The 17714-nt window shown below is 36.0% G+C and overlaps 1 protein-coding gene across 2 annotated transcripts; it reads right to left on the bottom strand.

The window, feature by feature from the left end:
* Positions 1–235: 235 nt before the first annotated feature.
* Positions 236–17397, bottom strand: chn (zinc finger transcriptional factor charlatan). Of its 2 annotated transcripts, none has more exons than XM_088232748.1 (4): positions 17279–17397; positions 2177–3514; positions 2006–2098; positions 236–1690 (listed from the first exon to the last, which is right to left on the bottom strand). In XM_088232748.1, exons 2-4 carry the CDS (start codon positions 3481–3483, stop codon positions 664–666), a joined length of 2427 nt encoding a protein of 808 aa, XP_088088874.1. In that variant the 5' UTR covers positions 3484–3514; positions 17279–17397; the 3' UTR covers positions 236–663. The 2 variants fall into 2 exon arrangements, with proteins under 2 accessions (XP_088088874.1, XP_088088875.1); XM_088232749.1 differs by having other exon boundaries at positions 236–1707.
* Between the last annotated feature and the right edge of the window lie 317 nt (positions 17398–17714).

Here is a 17714-nt window from a genome sequence, read left to right on the forward strand (position 1 = left end):
AAGCCATACCTTCTTATTGGTTGTAAAGTCACCTCATGTCATCTCGTGGAAGGTTTGTAAGCGGAAATTTTGCTAAAAATTTGTTTTTAGTTGGCTCCAGAAACTTTTACTCTTCTATGGATTTTTATAACCCACGAATATTATTTTGCCGAAGAATAATATTTTTTTCAATTCGACAAAAACGAAAAAAAGGAATAGTACGATAAAGGTTTTATATAAAATGAAAAAGACCGTGTTCGTTTAGAAAATCAAATAGTTTTTATTTTGTTATCGATACATTTATGAAAAACTAACTTAAATACAATAAATGTCTTTAAAAATAAAATAACATCATCATGTCACAAGTGCAACAAAACTATAAAAAATCTATGTATCAAATTAAAATAGAATCATCATTGTACGGGGAATCGGCCTGATCGATCCATTCATATAAGTAATGTACATATAAAGTTCTAAAACATTCACGAATAAATAAATGACGCCATAGCAACAGAGAAAGTTGTCCTTGATCAGCAATAACACATCGACCATTAGACCGAATATATTAGGATATCCCGCCAGACAAATGAACGGGAAACAATGGCAGGTACACTAAGAAGCTTAACCTATATCATTAACTGTAGGCACTGAATTTCAGACAATACACGAATGTACCATCAATAGTCACTTGATTCTCCTCTTTTTACAATTTTTATTGTGTAGGTAAATTTCGTATTTGTTGTTGAATTTCAGTCGACATCGTTTGCATCTGAAAATAATATACGGACTTTTATTTCTCAACTTTTTGAGCAAAAATTTTGCAATTAATTTACGTCTAACTGACTTCTTTTTCATTTTTATAGATTTGTTATCTTTCTGGATAGCATTAAAGTTCTTCGACTGGTGGAATCCAGTTTCGGCGAATAAAGAGCGTTGGGATGAGGTGTCGTAAAAAGAATCAACATTAGAACTTTTTCCAGCTATTTTGAAAATAATGTGATCGATTTGATTTCCCAAAGCCGCAGTTTTGCATTCGGTTATGGCGTCTTTTTCGCGCATGCAACCGTCTTCTATCCCGTCTGTCTGGATTACTTTCTTGGGTTGGCTTTGTTTTCTCGATCTTCTGAGTTGTGTATTTTCCTCGTCGCTTTCCCAAGCAGTTTGGGAAGAAGACATAACACTATCCGAGGTAGAACTAGCCAAGGCATTGTCAAATTGAAAATGTGACGAAGCTCCATTGGCGGCCAAAAGTGGCGATCTCAACATGCTATTGTTGGCGTGACGTCGCTGGTGGACCGCTAAAGATCCGGCGGTTTTGAATGCCAACGAACAGATGTTGCAACCGAATTTCGACGCCTTGTTTTCTTTGTTATGAGATTTTTTGCTTTTCTGTACTTTTTTCTTCTTGTCGATAGAATGTTTCGAGTTTTCAGCGGGAGATGTGACTGTCGCTCCGTGGGCCGCGGTCGGATCGCGCTCGCCAGTATCTTCAGCCGAGTTGCCCACATCCCCCGCTTTAGGAAAATCCTGGACGTTCCTTTCTTGCGGGTGCGGGTAGGACGCGTGGCCGCGGACGTTCACGCCGCCCGGGAAGTCATCCTGGTCGGAGCCGTCAGACGCCTCCATGTAGTTGAAGAGGCGCGCGGCTCCCTGCTGCCGTGGTGGCCTCCACACCCTCACAGGTTCCAGGGAGCCTCCATCACTCGAGGGGCTGTCAGCGGAAAAGAACTTTATCAAAAAATTAATATCACCCTACCTCTGGCGAGGTCAGAGTCATACATGGTCCCTAGCTAAATTTTGCGTGCTGGGTTAATACATTAGTAAGTCGATTAGTTCCCTGATCTCGTCAACTCTTAATAAAATAGAACATATTAGTAAAGCTTAATCTAGGGAAAGGGGAGAAAAGATGATGATGAGATGTTAAATGTTAAGAAAATGAGATGAAATGAATAGAAAATGACACCAACACCGAGGAGTTCCCTTGCTAAGCGTAACATGCTTCCTAGAATTCAGATAATTATTTTACCCAAATGAAGGCATCACGGGCGCCACTGGAGCTCCACTGTACCCTGCTCTCACCATCGTATTCGGCACCTTTATGCTGCGATTTTCTACGTGGCTGAAAGTAAACATAGTATTGTGAGTGTGTGTGAAACGGTGACTTAAAGAAAACGAAATAGTTTATTGTGGCACTTACTGTTGTTCCTGCAGGTGAATGGAAAGCTGCGCCTGGTCTTCAGCGAGGAATGAGCATTTTCCACATGCTTTTTTGTTATGGACCTTCGAAACGTGTGTGGATAATCTTTCTGATCGTGCTGCTTTGTAATCGCATAACGCGCAAACAAACGGCTTAAGATGAGTATTTAAGTGTCGTTTCAAGCACCAATTATCTACACCTGACCAAGGACAATAACAGCAGGAGTATCTCTTTTCGCCTTTCTTTTTGTTGCCTGCATTTTTACCGAGAGCATTAGAATCATGCTCAGCTTTGATCTGATGCATGTTATGTTCAATCTTTACGTGTTGTATTCTCGGAGCGTAAGATTGCTCCGGTTGATTTTGTTGGGTGTTCATTTCCGGAGTCACTTTAGGGTAGTAATTACCAGATGTCTTAGTTATCTGTCTTCTTATTCTATTCAAATCATAGGGATGATCACGATGCATTCTCAAGAAATGTTTTTTGACGTGATCAGCTCGATTAAATTGCTTCTGGCATACGTAACATTCGAATGGTTTTTCATCTCTGTGAATGTTTTCGTGTCTCGTGAAGAGATCGCGCCGATCAGTAGCGTAAGGGCACGCCGGGCAACCGTAGCGCTTGGCGGCTCCCTGAACGGCCACGGCACCCGGGGTCCCCGCGGGGGGAGAGCCGGAGGGAGCTCGACCCGCAGCCGCGGGGGGCGGTGGCGGAGACACGCTGTCAACTTTCGCTTTTAATCTTTGGAGGTATTTGGTGACTTCATCTAATACGGGGTTGTTTTTGACGAGCGCGTCAGTTCCGCGGTCATCTGGCATGTTGTGTTCTCGCACGAGATGTAGACGGACGCATCTCGCCCACGCGCTTCCGTAGGCGCACTGCGGGCACTGGAATACGCGTGCGTTGGAGTGGGTTCCGAGCCAATGCTCCGCTATTCGCGAGAGAAACCCGACGCATTCGCAGTCGACGCACTTGAAGAGTTTCTGGGCGGGGTTGTAACTGGCGATCCGCGAGGCGGTCCACTGCAGGGCCTCGTCAGTAGCGGTCCACTTGTCCTCGGCCGCGGGGTTGGTTTTAGGTTGGAAGTTGGCGTGAAGAATACCCGGTGGCGGAAAACCATTTTGCATAAGAGCAGCGAGTCCGAAGGCGGTGATGTGGTCTTCGGGTTTCAGCAGGGACCCCTCTTCGTGGTCGGTCACTCTATCGGGAAAGTCGAGGGCACCCTCTTCTCCGTACAGTTTCTTGGTGATCTCTTTAAACATATCCTCGCAATCCAGGGCCAGTGGCCCGGGCATAGCCACCTCCATGTCAGCTGCGCTCGTCCTCCATGGTCCGAATCTGAAAACGAGACAACTGTTGCAAATACGATAGTTATGACTTATGAATCTGGAGACGTTATCTAATACAAATAAAGTATTCACCCCTGCAAGTAGTTCCCATTCATCTGACCTTTTATCGAATGCAAATGATGGAGAGATATGCGACAATTCGGACATTAAGACGGTCAATGTAAGTAGGGCGGTATACTGTATGGTGGGCGGCCGCCCCCGCCCTGTATCGATTCCCCCTCCGCCGCCCCAGACCACCTCTTTCCCGCCCCGTCCTGCCCTAGAACCGGACAATCTTTGTTCCGGCCTTTGAATCAACACGAATCCGAGTCATGTTTATCACTCTGACCGCGGTGCCTAGTAGTGATTCGCGTACACAATGCATAATTAACGTAAAATGTACATTACATACGACTACTATATTCCAAAAACACTTCAATACATTATTAATTTACGGGTTGTTCTATTTTGAATAGGATATTATGCCGTATTATAATATTATGTGACGAGTAAATTTGTGGGAGTAATCAAACCGAATATTCCACACGAAATTACTTAGAATGTTTGCATAAACTTCAGTTATAAGAATAAACATTCCAATTTCTACTTGAAAAATTCAAATCATGCATGGGGAAACGATAATAATTATGAAGCAAATATTTGAAGAGTGATTTTTTAACGTGGCCTAAGTAAAAAAATCTTTTAGAGAAAAACAGCTATTCGTGTTTTGCCCGTTTCTATTAGATGCACTGATTTTTTTATAGATATCGAAGTGATTTTAGACTTGAGTCATGCAATCAGATCACTTAAACGCACTTTTTTAATTTGCCATCATTTACATTCATATTAAAATAAGGACTTTTGAGGGCATTTTGAGGAAACATGTGAAATTTGAGGTCGTGCAGTGTTGGATTTTGTGACAGAGAACAAATTTTCTTTTTGGTTATACGGCGCTTTTAATTGTTATTACAATGGCACCCTTATTTTGAAATTGATAAATTTTGAATTGGAACTGTTTGAAAAATCACAAAAATATATTAAATTGGAGCTTCGTGAAAACTTGATTTTACGATATATAAGTAAAAAAGTAAATTATCATTCATAAGTAGTCGGTTCATATAGTGCGTTCGAATGTTTAATAACCATATGTTAATGTAGTAATGCCTGTCGGTAAACCAAGTAAACACACAAATTTCGTTTGTGTTAGAAGAAACACTAGAATGATATATATATATATATAGAAAAACTTGTTGTTACGTACACATAAAGCAAAGGTTATTAAAGATTTTAATGAACTGTACTATTATTGGTCATGTTTGGTTAATAATTTATTCCTGCATAAAAAATGTCTGCCTTTCAAAAGGTTTCATATTAAAGTAAGGCAAGTATGTGTGTATTCCAGAGAAACATACTTAAAAAATGTAAAGTTTGTAAAAATTCGTCGATAAAATTCCATATGCATGTACGTATATTTTACTTTTGTTTGTTTTTTTATATATTTAAAAAAAGTTATTTTTTGTACAAAATAAATTATATGCAATTTACACAAACAGTAAACTTATAAAATATCGTTAAGTTATGATTTATTTCTAAGAAAGTTATTTAGATCTAAATTTTTTGCAGAGAGGGAAAACATTTTAAAGAAGAATACGGAAGTCTGGGCATTTACGGGGTTTATGACCTGTGTGTGAGTGGCCACTTTACACACTGTGTAACATTCTGTCTGCAAAAATTTGGACATACTCAAAATATTTTTTTTCCTTGTGAAACTTTAAAACATCGACACCATAATACATACATATCATTTATTATCTTCATTGTTTTAGATGTATACAATATTATGTCGGTACTATCTTATTTGATGAAAAATGATTTCTTATCATTTTATTAACACTAACCGCTGCCCTAACTCTTGTATGTTCAATAAAGTATTTATTCCATTTGCCAGTCTGAAGCACTAACTATGCACAACACTCTTTCCTCTATCGTTCTTGCTCTAACTATAATGCTTTTTTTCATCTATTGCTATATTTTACATGCCCCTTATTTATTTAAAAATAATTTAAGACTCATTCTTTCTGGCTGCGATACGATCCCACTTGCTTTTTAATGATGATCACACTTACACACACCTGAACACTTACTCCCACACATAAACGATAAACACACCTCTATACTTACTCTCATACAAATACACATAAATACACTCTTTTGTTGTACCATAATTTAATAATTATGATTCTTATTTAGAAACTTCGCTGGTCTGTCATTAAACGGTATCTTTTTTATGTTATTATATCATTGTCGACTGTTTGTTTCTTTAAAATAAATATATAAACCAATTTTAGAAAATTGAGTTATGAATGCTAATATGTTCATTATCTTATTACCCATCCGTGTAGCTAAAAAGTATTATTTTTTCCGTTATTAAATAGTATTTTCAGCATTTTTTAGTGCCAATCTCAACTTACTGATTTTACTTATTTGACTTTAAAAACAAACAAAATGTATTTTGTAAAATTTGCAAAATGGTCTATGGAACAACCAAGAACTAGGGCAGCGTAACGTGTGAGTATCTAAAGTATTAATACCAAAGTATTTACATTTTATTGAATAAAGACTAATAATTTCGTCACAAACACACACGCAGAACCATCACAGCCTCTCACACGCCCCCATCGCCTCACCCTTCCCTGCCCCGTCCTGCCTCCGGAAAGGGGGGTCTTTAGAGGGTACCCCACGCCGTTATGTGCATTCCAGAGCTTTACTGACTGCGTCAGATACCCGATATTGGAAGGGGACTTGGAAACGTCAAACGATTTTTCAATATTGTGAGAGAAAAAAAAAGCAAAATTTTTATTTTCGAATCAAATTTGTTGCAACAGAGATGTTAAACAATTTTGAGAAGAATGTGAAAGTATAGGCATTAACAGGGTTTATGACCTGTCACTAGTTGGTTTAAGTAGCCACTTTGCACACTGTGTAACATTCACCATTCTGTCCATGTTTAAACATCCACATTTTCCCAACTCTTCCGTTTGTTAATTTTTGTGAAGTAAAAGAGCTGAAACCTTTATCACGTGAGTGAGATTTATCCGGCTGAACCATTTCATAACATTTTGGTTTTTTCTTTTAATTTTCTGATTAAAAAAACAATTATTTATCAATATTATTCATTTTCATTTGCCTGTGTTCAGGTGAATAAAGTAGATAGTTCTGTGTGTGAAATCAGTGGAAAAATGGCTAAGGCCAAATACCTCCCTATTTATAAATTTGGAGCAATTTAAGTGTGATAGGCCCTGAAAAATCAGAATTTTAGTTTACAAGCTTGATGGGAAGTTCAGTGTTTTTTATTTATTAATTGACTATTCAACTAAGGCAATTTATTTTCTTTAATTTTTATACATCGCATTATCAGCCCTATGATTTTTTAAAGTTTTGTATATCTGAATTAACACCGCGTGTGACGTCAGAGGTTCTCTTCCGCTTATTCTCGATCAGTTCTGCCCATTGGTCTTTTGGCCTGGTATAGAAAAAAAAGACTTCATTATTAAAAAAAAAAAGAGGGACATATCTTGACGAGTCTTGTATTCATACACGTGTTTTAGGGCCAGACCACGAAACTTCAGAGTAACATTCCTCTTGGTAAACGTTAAAAAGCATCCTAATATTTTTTTTCAATTACCATTTTTTTTCATGTCTTTTTTTTATAATCTGAAAATAGAGTAAATTCTTAATTTCTCGGACAAGCATCCCTTCAATAAACCCCTACCCCCCCCTTCCTAGCCGCTTCCCTTGTCCGCGTTCAACGCGTATCGATTCTTTGGTCAAATAGGATTTTTTACTATTTTTTTAGTTATTTACGGGTAGGGGTTTGTAGAAAGAACGCTAGTCAGAAAAAATAATGATTAGCACCATTTTAACATTACAAAATTAAAAAAAAAACTACTTAAAAGTGAATTTAATTTATTATTATTTTATTTTAACAGTCAACTATGTATTTAATTTTTTGTAAATATTTTTAGTGAGAAAAATACGTATGCTTTTAGTTCTTATTAATACTTTTTGAGTTTATAGAATTTTTTAAATTTTTTTCTTTGTAAAGGAAAAATAAGAAACCTCCTGACAAGCCGGTTTCGCGGTTTAGGGGGTTTTATTATTTTTCCTTTCATATTTTTCTGTTCATGTTACCATATTAAATTATTTATTTATTTACTATTATAACTAACGGCCGTAGCCAATTTGTACAAAATTATATAATATAAAGAAAACAGTTAATTGTTATGCTTAAACTCAGTAAAAGTGATGTGTAGTAAAAAAAAAAGAATAAAATATTTACAGTAAAACAGTGGAGTATAGAAGAAAAGTAGTAAAAAAGATATGCATTTTAGGTTTGTAAATCTATAACACTCTGTTTATAATAGAACTGAATAAAATAAATAATATAAAAATAAATAAAAACTGGAAACACTTTTCAATCTCAATAAATAATGTAATTCCTTAAACACATTGTTAGGCACAAAAATTCAGCAAAAACAAAAATAAAAAAATAAAAATTTGGAAAAAAAAAATTAGATTTTTTTACATTTACCATGAGGAATGTTCCTCTGAAGTTTCGCGGTCTCGCCCTGAAACACAGTGTATGGTGTATGCATAGACACATGTGACATAATTGCCACACTACAGTTTAAAAAAAAATGAAACAAAATAAAACTAAAATATCCCTTTTGGTTTTTAATTTGACTGCCTTCAAAATGGCTTTATCTGTATTCGTTTCCTGCGAGCGCACAAAAGGTTTGTCTTACAGAGGGACCCAAGGCACCCCATGTCTCCCCCTATTTGCCCAACCAAGGGGTGTCTCCCCCAACGCTTACTTCTCTTTTGGTGGTGTTGCACCTGTGGGCCTATATTTATATCCATCACGAATGTCTCGCAAGATTACGCAGAGAACCAAACCGTCAAATTTGTGAACATCTCGTAGGGGTAGGGACGCGCGTCGCGTCAGTTTAAAGATCATAGTCATGACGTCACCGTAAGTCAACGAATAGGTAAGATAATTTCATCGTCATCATTTCCCTATCCGCATTCAGCGGTGCATATGGTACTGCATTGGCGTAGTGTATCTGGATCTTTTTCGCTACATGGAAGGTAAGAAAACACTCTTCCAGGGTGCTGATTATATTCCTCACTCGGAACAGTATTTTTAATTCGCCTAAATACAGAAACCACAACTTCTATGTAGGTAAAAACGGTCAGGTAAGTGAAATGATATTTTTTGTGTTCAAATATTAAAATGTTGTAATATTAAAATCTCTAAATTCCACACAAGTCATGGTCAAAATAGCTTTGTCTTCAAAGGTGTCAAAAATTACAATAATCTCCCCAATGAACTAAAAACTATTAAAACTAATATATCTATAAATAAATTCAAAGTAAATCTAAATAATTTTTTTTAACAACTGTAAAAACTGCATTAAATTTTAAGTTTTATGAATGTAGTATTATTTTCTGTTTTTCTTTATATATCCTATGTTTTTTTTTCCTCATGTACTCGTATATTTAAAATTTTATAAACTCTAATAAATAAATAACTGTAATAGTGTAAGTCACTCTCCAAGCACAGAAGTTAGTCTCTTTTGTTGAAGAGTTACCGCTATAACACTGACTAGATGTATAAAAGTATTTGTATAGAATTAAAAAAAACATGCACCATCTATGAAATTTATTAATAAAAAATAAAAATATTGATAAACAAAAAAAGCGTTTCTAAATTAAATTAAATTATATTTTTTAGATCCACCTAAACAAAATGACAAGACATAAGTCGAATAAAGCGATTGGTAATCTAGCTTCAATATGTAAATGTCATCAACTATCAAATATCTAAATTTCGTAAATGGGGTCTAGAATTTCAATCGTCCATGCGCTCAGTAGCTGCAAGATTTGTTATAATCTAATCTCCTATTTTTAAAAAACAAGTTTTAAAAAAAACATATTTTAATGTTATCAAACACTAAACTTTATTGTCAAATTAAAACATAAATGAGTGCTAGATTTCTTACCGCCCCTGCGCTCTGTAGCTGCAAGACGTGTTTTAATCTAGCTGTTATCTGTTATAATGTAAATATATTAAAATTGGAAACGAGGAATTCGAATCCCAATTGTCCATGCGCTCCGTAGCTGCAAGACGTTCTGGGATATTTATTTACTGTACAGCGCCCTTGAGGTAATTTTAACAAAAATAGCGCTATATAAATTATTCAACTATAGTAATAATAAGAAAAAGCCACGTCAATTCCTAGTTGAATCCGTTTTATGTAGTTTTTAAGTAAAATATCAAACTTATGTTTGAGCACCCGATGACAAATGTTGCCCAACTAAAATCGACGTTTTGCTGTCCCATTTTCCGCACCCCAAAATTGAACCTATTTGTTTTTTTAAAGAAAGAATCAGACTGAAATTATCTGTGTCGGTACTTTTTCCGTTTTTCAAAATTATTTATCATATTTGCATAAAGTACGTACGAAACGGCAGATAAAACTGGGAGCTTTTTCGGGTTTTTAGATGGTCCTAGTCCCATAAGAAACTATTTTTCAAAGAAGCAAATGATGGAGACACGCTAATGGTAAATATTATATCTATAAAATGTAAAAAAAACATTTTCCTAGTGCCATAACCCAGGGAGAAAATACGGATAAACGTTTGCATAAAGAAAAGTGAGATGGCGTTTTTCCTTAATATGAGTATTTTAAAAAATTTATTATTTACATACAATATTACATTTTCATTGTTTTTTTAAAACATTTTTTAATATTTTTTTTTACAGGACTCACCAAGCCAATTAAAATGGCTTGTCGGTAGAGATCCTTTGAAAAAAATCTATATGATAACACTACATAGTTGTAAAATAATAATTACTACTAACTTAAATATAAGGAGCAAAAAAAAGTACTTATAATTTATGTTTTCAAATAATATTTAGAAAAATGTAAAAAAAGCAAAAAATAAGTAAATGATATCGCAATTATAAGACAAAAATTAATACAAAACCGGAATACCAAAATTTATAAACAGAAGTGTGTACATAATTAAAAGGCACAAAGCATTTTATTTGAAACATTATTTCTTGACATATCTATATCTATTTTCATATCTATATGTTTTTATATATCATCGCATCATCATCATCGTTCCCTTTCCGCACCTAATAGTGCATAGGGCACTGCATTGGTACTCCAATCGCAGCGTATCTTGATTATTTTTGTTACATGAAGGTAAAATGATCAGTCTTACGCTTCAGGTACCAGTCCAGGGACTATGAAATACTCTAGTGTGAAAACACCCATTTTAATAAATATTTTACAGTAACCATGTCGGGAATCGAACCCGAGACCTCTAGCATGGCAGGCTAACGCGCTGACCATTACACCACGAGGCCGACAGTTTTTATATATAATTTGTTGTAATATGGTTTTTGTTAAATAAAGATTTCTGAATATTTCCTTCGTCTTGTTGGAAGTACCCGTTTACCTATGTAAAACATAAAATTGTTTTTCTAGACAAAGCTGTGAAAAGTCTCCCGAATACAGTTTTGAGTTTTGGTGAAATGTGAAGGTAATTTTTCGATGAATAATGTAAGTGGAACTCCTTAGGGCCTAGTCTTAAACCACGTGGGCGTGTGGAACTGAGAGGCAACTTGTAACTTAAACCCTTTATATGCTAACCGGCACATCTGCCTGCCAAATGAGCGAGTGAAATACTCAATGCTCACAAGCAAACGAAAAGAAACTAAATTTAACGAACGTAGGCAACCGGTAACTATAGTCCTTGAAATATAGCTTGATTAGAATTACAGTTGTCAGCAAAAGTGACGACATAATATTGTACTTACGTCTAAGGAGTGACTTATATCGACACATGAATGACACCAAGTCGTTGGAACAATAGTACTACACACGTGCGTTTCCAGAAATTATCAAGCAACCAGTGGGCCACATGGCGACGGTATTTACCTACTGTCTACAAAAGCTTCTCTTCGGACATCTATCTCCCTTTGTTAACCATGGAGTTGAAAGAGTGTTTGATTTCTTTAGTTTTTTATTGCTTACTTCTTGACATGAACACTTGACCAATTTACTACTATGATCTATTTTTTATAAATTTATTGATATTAGTTTAACTTTGATGGAATCCCACTCGTCCATGCGCTTTGTAGCTGCACGATGATTGGTTATCTAGCTTTCATATATCAACTTAAAAATACCTAAATTTTCTAAATGGGGTCTAGAATTCCAATCGTCCATGCGCTTATTAGTTGCAAGACGTGTAGTAATTTTACTCCTTTTTATTATGATTATTTTTATTTTTTAAATATCATTAATACACTAAATTTATTTGTCAATTTTTAAAATATGTAAATGGGGGCTAAATTTCTAACTATCTATGCGCTCTGTAGCTGCAAGACGTCTTGTAATTTAGCTCCTATCTGTTATATTTTTTTATTGATCTTAATTGAAAACGAAGAACTAGAATCCCAACTGCTATTTGAACTATTTTGAACCGCTCTCGCGGCCGCAGAAAACACTTTTGTATCGCGTATTTTGTATTTAAATACGCGAGATAAAAGTGTTTTCTACGGCCGCGAGGGCGTTTGAAATATCACAATATACATAGTGCAAAATAATTCATAAATCTCTTATATCTGACCCGAGCTATTGCTTCTCTGTATAAAGACAGCACAGCATGTGTTAGGGTAAATGGGTCATTCACATCGTGGTCTTACATTTGTAAAGGAGTCAAACAGGGATGTGTGATGTCACCATGACTGTTCAACGTATACATCGATAATTGTAAGAAAGAACTGAAAGGCTTAGAAATGGGAGCAAAAATGGGTGATCTAAATGTCAATTGTCTTTTGTATGCTGATGATGCCGTGCTTCTTGCTAACAACACAGAGGAACTGCAATTCTTGGTAACAAAAGTCAACGATGTATGCAAGGAAAGCGATTTGCTGATGAATGTCGATTAATCGAATGTGATGGTTTTTGAAAGAAATGAAAGTATGACTAAATGTGAAATCACGGTATATGGGGTATACTAAAACAGGTAGAGGAATTTGTGTATCTGGGAAGTATGTTTACTAGGGATGGAATGACTGAAAAAGATATTGAAAGGAGGGTGAGTGCCGGGAATGGAGTGAACGGTGCTCTGAAATCAACCTTGGCAAATAAATGTTTGTCGAAAGAGGCAAAATAATCAGTTCATAATGGAGTCCCGGTCTTGACCCTGTTGTATGCGAGCGAAGTATGGACTTGGAAAAACAGGCGAAAGTGTGGTGAAACTATGTACGATAGATGCAAAAGTGTCAAGATCCGTACATTATGTAAGGCTGAGATAGGCATTATCGACGAAATCAAGAAAGGAGCTCTGCGCTGGTTTGGACAGGTAGAGCGAATGGACAGCGAAAGAACGGCTAAAAAGATTTACAATGCGAATGTTGATGGATGCAGAAATAGAGATAGACATGGCATGACCAAATCCCACAAATACTTGAAGATGTGTGTATGAATAATCGGCTCGCGTGCATGAGAAGATTTATGAATGTAGAGGAAGCGAGATCTGTATGCAAAGATAAAGTGATGTGGCGTTCTTTCCTCTCTGCTTATCCTTACGGGGAAATGACGTGATGGTTTGTTGTTGTTGTCTCTTATATAAGAATGAATTAGATGCAACAAAATACTGTAGGTACATATTTAGACATATTTAAGTAGTTTCGGCCATTTCAAAGTAATTAATTCCAATAAAAGCCTCCTGCGGCTCAGTTTTGCGTAGAGCTGTCGCCTGTTTGGATGTGTAAAATTACTGCTCATTTAAAACTTCAATATTACAACAAATTGTGATAGCAATTTTTTTTTCAATATTTTTGTTTGATTATAAAGTTGTATTTTCAAATCACGCAATGTTTATTAGAAGCCCAGTCGGCGGTCGTAACGCGTGACGTCAAAATGACGTGATACCAACTGAGAGCCGTTTTGAATGAGCTCACTTTTAAACCAGAAAATTATAAATGAGAACTCTTTCTGAATACATTGATAGTTATATCATTAGAATCGTAAAAATCAGCCCTAAATATGCATTATATTTTTAACGTTATAACCAACATGTGAAAATACCGTATTGGCAGCAAATCTGTTCAATCATTTAACAGGCGAAACTCCACGAAAGCGTTCAAAAAAAAAAAAAAAAAATTACCTGTGAACTAAGTTCAGTCATATCACTCCACTACTTTGGAAATTACAGTAGCTACGTTTTCCACATAGGGTGGAATACAAACTCTGTTGGCTATGTATAAGTCACTGCACAACTGTGCTCCGGAATATCTAAGGGAACTTTGTATTCCAAATGAACTAGCTGACAGCCGTCTTAACATTAGATCAGCTACATCTACGTCGAGAGGTTATCATACATCTACGCAAACAGCGCACTAAATTCTGCCAACGCGCATTTACAGTCGCAGGCCCTATGGCATGGAATGCTCTCCCAGCAGAGGTGCGAAGCTGTGAGAGTGAATTGATGTTTCGGAAAGATCTTAAAATCCACTTGTTCTCTAAATTATTTGAATAAATCCGTAGCATCTGATAACAAAGTAAATTGTTTTGCTTAAATTACAAACTCAAAAAGTTACATTTATGTAATCACTTTGTAAAGCGCCCCTGAGGCATTATGTTACGAAAATGGCGCTGTATAAGTTATCCGTAACAATAATAATCTGGTGCGAAAGAGATACGATGACGTTTTTTTATGTGAAATTGATAATTAAATTAGCAATATTTTTTTTGCGGTAAAACTCAAAATGCACCGATGCATTTGTGGGCCGCGTGTGTATGTATTTATAGGGGGGGCATTTCTCCATTCTTCTCGACCGTTTCTCGCCCACATCCTGCTACCTGGGTCCGGCCGGGGCGCGGTGGGGGCGCGCCGCGGGGAGGAGGGGGCCCCAGGGGGCCCGTATGAGGCAGGTGGATAGGACCAGAACGGAGTACAGACGGGTAGAGTAGAAAATAAACTTCCACCCGCCTACCCACGTAAGAAATTATTTAAATTTGAAATTTAAATTCGGAGGGACTGCGAATTCAAAAATCAAATAAAACCCGTCTAAATTTGTTGCAACAGAGATGGAAAATATTTTTGAGAAGGAAATATGGAAGTCTACGCATTTAAAACGCTTATCCCTGTCTTTAACTGGTTTAAGTGGCCCCTTAACACACTGTGTTACATTCACCATTCTGCCTATGTTAAAACTTCCACATTTATTCAACTCTTTCACCTATTTTGAATTAATAAATAAATAAATTAATTAAGAAATCTTAGTGAAAGTATTCGGTTACAGCTCGTATCAGTTTGACGAATCTAGTGGGGTACCCCCAAGGCTCCACCTGGGACCAGTACTGTTTTCTTTTTTTCTTCACGACATTGTGTCGATATTTGAGAATGTAAACATTCTTCTCTTTGCTGGCGATCTCAAAATTTCAAAAAATATTGTGGAGTTCTTAAGTCTAATTTGGTAAGGCCTTACAATCGGTGCCAGAAAAATGAACTTTATTTAAATGGCGACAGGTGTTGTGTAAGAAGTAAAAAAACCTATGTTATTCGGTTACAAGATCAATAATATCAACCTGGGAAGAGATTTGGGGATAGTTTTTGATGAAAAATTATCGTTTATTCCTCACATTGATACCATCACTAATAAGGCGATGAAATGTCTTGGATATTTGCAGAGAACTGTAAAGGATTTCAATTATATCACTACCCCAAACTACTATTTACTGCCTTAGTTAAAAGTATTTAAGAATTCAATTCAACAATTTGGTCACCTCATTACAATGTTCATATTTAAAAGTACATAAGAAACAACGTAATTTTCTTAGATTTATCAACTATAGACCTTATGTACTCACAGAAAATATTGATTACGATTACTTATTGTGTACACTAAATATGTCGACTCTTTACAAAAGAAGAACTAAATATGATTGATTTAATTTATATGAAATTGCATATGGCGTATTGAACGTCTCGGAATTAACTAGTATTATCGGCATAAAAGTACTTGTTTGAAATACTCGGCAGCTAACGTTTTTTTTTAATCTCCCGGGAGTCATTATTATTATTTAAATTCACCGATACCTAGACTATACCGGCTAGGCAATGAGTATGGTGAAATTTATATATTTCGTTTGCCTTTATATAATTGTAGAATATTTTATTTCTTAATATTAGTATTCAATGACTAAATTTTACTAAATGTTTCTTTATTCTTTTTAGGTATCTCTATAATAATATATTTATGTGTATGTGTGTGTATTTATATATGTAAATATATTGAATATATTACTGTACACCCATATACCTTTGTGGGTACATTAACTTATTATTGTTAATTTTAGTCTTTCTTGTGTAATTCTTACTTTTAACTTCATTTATTTACTTATGTTACACTGTTGCACTAGAACATATTGCTAATAAATGTAAAAGTCCATATGGCGTATAAATAAATAAATAAAAATACTTAAATTAGCCAATAACACGTCATGTTAAAAGGAGACACCCGAACCGTTCAAAATATGTCCCAGTCTGTAGACGGACATATTTCGCTGCCCCAGAAAATATTGTATGATTTATGTTGCAAAAAAAAATATTTGCTGCGAGTTGAAAATAAACACAATATTATAGAAAAGCAATTGATTTTTAATCCACATCCACACCCAAAATTTTAATGCCTTTACTTAATTAATCAAAAGGATATTTTTGAAACGTAAATTAGGAATAATTATTATCTGTTTCATAGCCTCGTCAATCTAATTAGGGGTAAAAACATAGTCTCTTATTGTGTACTATTTGATTACCCCCATTTAAAATAAATAAATTATTTATTTTAATCTGAAAGAACGTGTTTAAGTAAATCATTAATTATATGCACATCTTTTGATTTGGAACAAAATAAACATTATTAACACTGGGATGAGAACTCTTCCATATTCAGTGATTCTAACTCATAAGTTAGGTATTAATACATTTAAGTATTTATTAATTTAGATTTTCCTACCTTTTAAATAAATATTTACGTCAAGTTAATTCAATTATATTCATTTTTACATTCATAAACACAACATGTTAATTTTTGACAGCTGATAAGCTGAGGAGGTTGAAAACTGACAGTTGTCATGTAAAAACAATTTGCATAGAGGCATGTCAATAAACGCACTTGCAATGTTACACTATATTATGACATGTTGCGTAGCGCAATCCAGACGAATTAAAGCATTTAAAAGCAAATATGACTCTTAGCAAAGGCAGAAACAAAAAGAAAAAAACATGGCCGTTCGCGCCACGGCTCGGCAGAAGGCTTGTATTGTATGTACAATATCTAGAAATAACCATCCTATGCACTTCAAGATCAAAACGGGAAAACGAACGAAGAATAATATACATCCGTCTCTGTTTACAAAGCGGCGTAGTAAAGGGACAGAGAAGGGTAGAGAAGAATATCAAATTGACGGTAAATTGGACACAAGACGGCACTATGTGAAAAATGACGCGCAGTTCAATAGTTTGACACGTACGTATGTATTTACGTACTCTGCGCTGCCGACGAATGGGTATAACACCGAGGTTTTACTAAATACATGAGTATATTTTGTTCCGTGTTAGCGGTAAGATAATTCGGCAATGATGCGTTTTTGTTATTTAAAATTGGAATGTGTTTTTTTCTTACCGCGAGATCGTTCGGGTGTCGTCGGCTGGCTTCGGGCGGTGGGGTCGGGTGCTCGGGTGCGCTGAGACAGGAGACGACGTGCCACCCACTCGGCGGGTCGGGCTGCACTAGAGCGCGCGCCCACCCCCGGAGTGGGGCGCGCCGCCCCCCGCCCTGCGCCCTCCGCCCCCCGCCACCCGCCAGGCGGCTTGATACCCCGCGGCAACCTTACACGGCGGTTTATACCTGAATCCAATACATGTTACGACAACCCTTTTGCCTCTCACAAAAAACAAAGAAAATTACATTAGTAATTACAAATTTTCACCTTGGCGACAACGTCTTTGAACCGAGACCAGAGTCATAAGAGAGTTTAACTCTAAAGTAACAAGTCTCGATCAAGGAAATCAATTTGAGTTAAGTCCGCCTTGTAGTGTGGTGCTCGGCGCGTTCGCCT

This window comes from Micrasema longulum, unplaced genomic scaffold (genome assembly GCF_059751315.1).
Source record: "Micrasema longulum isolate JH-2025_06_02 unplaced genomic scaffold, ASM5975131v1 h1tg001015l, whole genome shotgun sequence".
NCBI classification, from domain to species: domain Eukaryota; kingdom Metazoa; phylum Arthropoda; class Insecta; order Trichoptera; family Brachycentridae; genus Micrasema; species Micrasema longulum.